General features: G+C 40.6%; 2 protein-coding genes across 8 annotated transcripts in view; one reads left to right on the top strand and one right to left on the bottom strand.

Annotated features, from left to right (window-relative positions):
* The window catches only part of PPP2R3C (protein phosphatase 2 regulatory subunit B''gamma), a 25,625-nt gene extending 25,450 nt beyond the window's left edge, over nt 1-175 (bottom strand). Inside the window, exon 1 of the mRNA XM_024762057.1 lies at nt 53-175. Coding sequence (XP_024617825.1) covers nt 53-110 — 58 coding nt within the window. The 5' untranslated portion in view covers nt 111-175. The remainder of the gene's footprint in view (nt 1-52) is intronic.
* Nucleotides 1-6,000, top strand: part of PRORP (protein only RNase P catalytic subunit) — a 118,140-nt gene that overhangs the window by 1,354 nt on the left and 110,786 nt on the right. For 2 of the 7 annotated variants that reach the window (XM_024762054.1, XM_024762047.1), the window contains exons 1-4: nt 818-899; nt 1,171-2,449; nt 4,175-4,222; nt 4,708-4,840. In XM_024762054.1, coding sequence (XP_024617822.1) covers nt 1,464-2,449; nt 4,175-4,222; nt 4,708-4,840 — 1,167 coding nt within the window. In that variant the 5' untranslated portion in view covers nt 818-899; nt 1,171-1,463. Of the gene's footprint in view, nt 1-302; nt 432-632; nt 699-723; nt 900-1,170; nt 2,450-4,174; nt 4,223-4,707; nt 4,841-6,000 lie in introns of those variants that run through there. The other 5 variants (XM_024762049.1, XM_024762053.1, XM_024762051.1 and 2 more) reach the window with 5 other exon arrangements.

Genomic DNA, 6,000 nt, shown 5'->3' with positions numbered 1-6,000 from the left:
TCCCGGAGTCCAGGGCCTGGCTCTGTCTGCAGGCGGCCCCTCCCAAACTCACTGTTTGGACCGGTGTTGGGCGTCGCTATCCGCCGGCGAAGAATTTCTTTCCAGTCCATGGCTGACACCCGCCCAGCAGTTCCCGCATTTGCTGTTTACTAACCGCTCCACCCCCTGCCAGCTCCGGCGTCAACACTGCCCAGCCCCCTAAAGGTTATGAAGGCCGCTTAATCGCCATCTTGGACGCGGGCGGAAGTCGGCTAACCCGGCCAAATCGATCACCGCAACCACTGCGGAGAATACGGCGATCACGCTAACAGCAGGGAGAGCAGACGTGAAAGAAACGGAGAGGGAGCTTCCTTAAGGCAGCTTTCCAGCTTCACCACGCCGTATTTTAAAGGCACAGAAGGAGTGAAGGGGAGGAGAAAGCACAAGTACAGGTAAATTTATTTTCATCTTGGAATTTGTTTTCATCTTATTTCATCTTTCATCAAATTTTTTTTTTTTTTTCATCAAATCTTATTTCATCTTGGCCCTTTGGCACTTGTGCGCCACGTGATCCCGGAAGTCCTTTGGCTCTTCCGGTTCGAGGGAAGAGCTTTCTAATTTCAGTTTCTTTTCATTGTTCATGGCGGATATCTGGAAGCCCTAAAGTCTCCCTGAATGTAGTAGGCGCCTTCAGCAGCCGCTTGTGCCCTCTCTTGCAAGTAAAAGATTCAGAGTCACCTTTTTCTTGCCGCTAGGCCGGGCGGAAGGCCTGCTTCTGGCTCAGTCAGGCCTCCGCGGCCGCGATGTCGCGGTGCATTGTGGGCGGAGTAGTTTCCGCCGCGTTTATGGTTGTATGGTACGTGAGTGCTGCGGTGAGTGGTTGAATCAAGTGAACTTCGTTTGTGATAGATCCGTACACAGTAGGTGGTGCGCTTGTGGACCTCCCTTCCTTACTAATATCGTTGGCTCGGCTCAGCTCTCTGCCCCTTCCCCACTCCCATTTCCTTATTTGACGAGTTTGGCGGCCACGGCCCCTAGACTCGGGCTTTCGCTGCCGGTGGGTCTGGGGTAGGGGGCTTCCGACTTTTCGCCCCTTCTGCAGCCTGGCTCCCGTGGGATACGGCCCCTTTTCAAGGAAAGTTGTGATCCACGTGAGTCAACTGGCTGGTCTTCTTTGTGCATTTTCCTCAGGTTCGCGGACTGGAATATAACAGGCACCAGAGGATTCCTTCTCGGTCCCCTCGTCCTGGAACTTGCGACCAAGGTTGGATGTCCCCATATCCTTGTTTAATGGAGAGAACTCAACTAAGCTTCGTTGCTGCTAGCCCCAAAAGCATTTGATTTGTCTGTGAGAAGCTGAAAATCATCTTTTAGAAAGTTGCGCTTCGATCTCCGCTCCCTACCCCCAAATCCCTTAATTATGCTGTAGAAGTTGGGACTTTTTGAACATCTCTCTCACAATCTGGTGCTGATTTAACTGCATAATGACTTTCTATTTCACTGGTATTCGAAGCTTTCCTAAACTTTGGAAGAGCAACCCATACCTTGGGCTAGGCCCAGGTCACTTTTCTCTCTCTGTCTTTCTTAAAGACTGTTATGGCATCAAGAACCAAGAGAAGTGGTTTTCTCTTAAAACGGTGTGTCCACAAAATACCAAAGCAATGAATCTGCTGGTTGCCAAAGCCAGATATGTCAGGAAAAAAGATGAGGGCAGTAGTAAGCAAGTTTCTGCTGATTCTCACATGTTTGCAGCTGGAGCGGCTAAGAAGAGATCACAGATGAATCCTCTGAGTAAAGAGCATGTCTTGCCACCTGTGAAGAACATTTTTCAACTCCCGACAAAACCTTTGAATTCAGAGGAGTGGGATAAACTGAAGGAAGATTTCAAAGAAAAGGCTAACTTTGAAAATTGGATCATTTCACAGATGATTAAATGCCATAGCTCTGTCGATGTGGCCAAATCTGTGCTGGCCTGGGTAGCTGCAAAAAACAATGGTATTGTAGGCTATGATTTGCTGGTCAAGTATTTGTATCTCTGCGTTTTTCATAAGCAGACGTCAGAAATTATTGATGTCTATGAAATCATGAAAGCCAGATACAAGCGTTTAGAATCTGGAGCGTACACTCTTCTCATCCGGGGATTAATCCATACAGACAGATGGAGAGAGGCCTTGCTGCTGTTAGAGGACATCAAAAAAGTCATGATTCCTTCAAAAAAGAACTATAATGACTGTATCCAGGGAGCCCTCTTTCATCAAGATGTAAATGTAGCTTGGAATTTGTATCAGGAGTTGTTAGGTCATGATATTGTTCCTATGTTGGAAACATTAAAAGCCTTCTTTGATTTTGGAAAAGACATGAAAGGTGATCAGTATTCAAACAAACTGCAAGACATTCTTTTGTATCTAAGAAATAATCAGCTGTATCCTGGGGAGTCATTTGCACACAGTATAAAAACATGGTTTGAAAGGTAATTTTGATTTTTGTTTATATGTATATTTTTATTTTAATACCGTTACCTAAAACTAGCCTCCTCTTTTTTTTTATTAGTTGCTGAGAATTACTCTAGTGAGATTATACTTTCTTCTGTCTCTTAGTAAGATTGTTTCCCCTTTAAGACAAAGTTTTCTTTCCCTTTAAAAAAGTAGCAGCGTAAATAAGTTGTACTAATCTCTACTCATCACATAAAAGGGAAATTATAGAACACTTGTTTTTATGTATTTTTTCCTTTTAGAAGGATCATTTGTTTTCTGAGGTGTCTAGTATGATGTGAATATTTTCAAATAGCACTTGTGGCTGGAGTTCATAGCAAGAAAACTGGAGCTGTCTTTGGGTCATATTAGTATTTTCAGAAGTTCTTCTGAAACCTAGTGACTAGTATGATGTGCACATATATATTCTGTTTAATCTATGCATTTCACCAGCTTGAATAGTTAGAGGGGAGAGAGGAATCCTGCTCAAACCTGATATGTGTTAAAGAAGAAAATCTTTATCCTTCCTGTTTTTGATCATACCATCATTTGAGTGCTCTCTCCAAGGCTGTCTTTTGCTTTCCCTTTGCTTTTATTCATGTTACTGGCTGTGTGTGTGCTGATTTATTGCTTCAGTCTTTTGTTCTCTTATTTCTTTACCACTAATTGGCTTCAGGCTCTTTCCTACAGATTCATTCCTTTTGTCTCTATTTTTCTCTTGCTTTTCTACTATATATTATCTTTACAGAGCTTTGAAGTAGCAATCATGCTTAATTATCTTTCTTAACACATTTATTGAATATCCACAGAGGAGCTAAGTTGTGAAAATCTTGGAATGGGAAGGATTTTGGATTTTAATCTTATCAAGAGTGCTGGTCTTGGAGTACTTTTTAAAAAGTAACTGCCAAAACAGTGAGAAAATAAGATTAGAGAGGAATTAAGATTTGAAACAGGGAGATCTGTTTGGAGGCAATTGTAGGTTTGAATGAGGGATGATGAGATCTTGAATTAAGAACTGGGAAAGGAGAGAAGTCAGTAGAATCAATAGGAATGGATGGTATTATCTGTAAGAGGAAAGAAGAAAGGATAAGTTGATTGAGCAAGTAAACCAATAAGTAGTTTTGAATGCCTCCAATTTTAGGCTTAGCACTGTGCATGATCTGTGATGTAAGATCTATTATAATGGCATTCACGACCTAATTGGGAATACAATAGTAGACAGTTATCTCAGAGTGGTGTATAAAATGATAGTGTAAGAGAAGAAATTACTCTGGGCCAGGAACAATCTCTGGCAGCTTTATGGAGAAAGAGTAAAATTTTTTTTTTTTTTGTCTGGGCAGTGCGTCATGCGGGATCAGGACCCGCGCCCCCTGCATTGGGAGGGCAGAGTCTTAACCTCTGGACCACCAGGGAAGTCCCTAGAGTTGAGTTTTGATTTAGAGGTCTGGGCTGCTTTCTGGGCAGGTCCTGTGAAGACAGATTTCGAGTTAAAGATGAGGGTCAGATGATGAGAGAAGCAAAGGGAAGGAGATCCAGAGTAGAGTACCATCAGTTACTTAGCCCCATCACAGTATTAGGAACCACTCTTCTAATTGAACCATTCTAGGGAAGTATCCAGAACTTCTCAGAGCTCTTTCCTACGGGTTTTGTAAATACAACGAATATCTTTCTGTTCAGTAGGGATTTGACCCTCTGGTGATTTGGTTTTGCAATCTTTTTTGTAGTGTTCCTGGAGAACATTGGAAAGGACAGTTCACCACAATCCAGCAAAGGTAAAAGCCAATGTTTTATTTTTAATTTGTTCGATTCAGGTTTAGTAGGTTGTTGTTACTTATTTTTAAAAAATTTAAGAATACCTTAGAAACAGGATAATTAAGTTAGTTAGGATAGCCAAGAAAAAAGTCACAGTTGTGCATTTGGAGGATTTGTAGTGCTCAAAATGTTTCTTTCAGTAGGTGCTGTGAGCCTGGTGTGACGCCTCAGAAATGTTTTTCCCTAGAGATTTGGGACCCAGTTGTGTTTTAGGAATGACTTTAAAAACTTTGTCTGGGTGCCAGCCATCTACTCTTTTGGGTTTTCTGGCACACTATTTTGTTACATTATCTGGATTACAAAAAGTGAGATGTGTATGATGATCGCAAAGGTTATAATGTTCTCTTTTTAAACTACCTTCCAATTTCCTCATGTCCTAGAATTATTCATTGTAGAAAAAGTTCTTTTCCAGGACATTATTTAACACATTTAATTGTAATTACAGTGGTCAGTGTTTGGGCTGTGGAAAAACTGTAGAGTCTATTCACCTGAGTTCAGAAGAGTATGAATTTCTCAAGGAAAAAATAATGAGGGATGTGATAGATGGAGGTGACCAGTACAAAAAGACGACACCTCAGGTGAGTCTGGAACAGGTCTTGTTGATTCCTGGGTTGCTTGTCTTGAGCAGGGGTCAACAATTTTTTTCTGTAAAAGGCCAGATAGTAAGTATTTTAGACTTTGTGGGACATAACGTCTCTGTTGCAGCTTTTCTACTCTGCTGTTGTAGTGAAAACAGCCACAGAAAATACATAAATGAATACAGTAAAACTATTCATGAAAATAAATTGTGGGCTGGATTTGGCACACTGGCCGTAGTTGCCAACCTTTAGGAGAGATTGCTTTCAACTTTCATAGAATAATTGGGTTAGACTGTCATCCATCTATTGAAGTCCATCCTATTTCATCTGCGCACAAGTGCACTTAAGCCAAAAAGATAGATGCTTATTCTTTGTCTAGGTGCTTCCAGAAAACTGTTCAGTAAACTCCCATGAAAGCATTATGGTTTCACACAAGTTTTCTAGTCAAGAGAGTTTAAGGTAGCTTGACAAAATTATTTCCAAGTCTTCTTTTTATCGAATTTGATTCTTGAAGTCATTCTTAATAGCTTTATTTTGCTAATCTTCAGTGCTTTATGTGGGTTTACTAAGATTAAGTTGAAGTAAAATGCTTTTACCTTGGGGAAAGTTTATCCTTGGGGAAAGGCTGCCTATCATCTCACTGAATGCTTTTTCTTCAAGATACCAAATAAAAACGAGAAGTGAAAATTGTTCTGCCTTCTCACGTTGACTTAAAATTATCAGAAAATGCCCCTACTAGGAAGACTTTTAATCCTCAGAATAAAGTCAGAATCTGGTCCGTGAAAACATTATCTTCATTTTATGGAATACCTTTTAGCTGACTTTATTGATAAAATTATAGTTAACATTTATTAAATGATCCTAAGAGCTTTATATTCATTATCTTATATCTTATTTAACTCTTACACTACCCTATAAGATACTATTTTATTTCTGTATTACGGATAGAGTGATTGAGACTTCGGGAGGTTAAATATACCCTAGGACACTCCACTAATAAAATCAAGGTCAGACCGACCCCAAAACTTCTGCCTTTATACTCTGCTGCCTCTCATTGAATGAAAATTCAATTCGTAGTTCTGTATGTACTTGACAGCTGACTGGCTGTAGCAGCTCTTAATGCCTTAGGAATTTCTGCCAGCTAAAATGATTTCAACAAA

Source organism: Neophocaena asiaeorientalis, unplaced genomic scaffold, assembly GCF_003031525.2.
Source record: "Neophocaena asiaeorientalis asiaeorientalis breed wild unplaced genomic scaffold, Neophocaena_asiaeorientalis_V1.1 scaffold190, whole genome shotgun sequence".
Classification (NCBI taxonomy): domain Eukaryota; kingdom Metazoa; phylum Chordata; class Mammalia; order Artiodactyla; family Phocoenidae; genus Neophocaena; species Neophocaena asiaeorientalis.
This window is presented reverse-complemented; position numbering and strand designations above follow the sequence as displayed.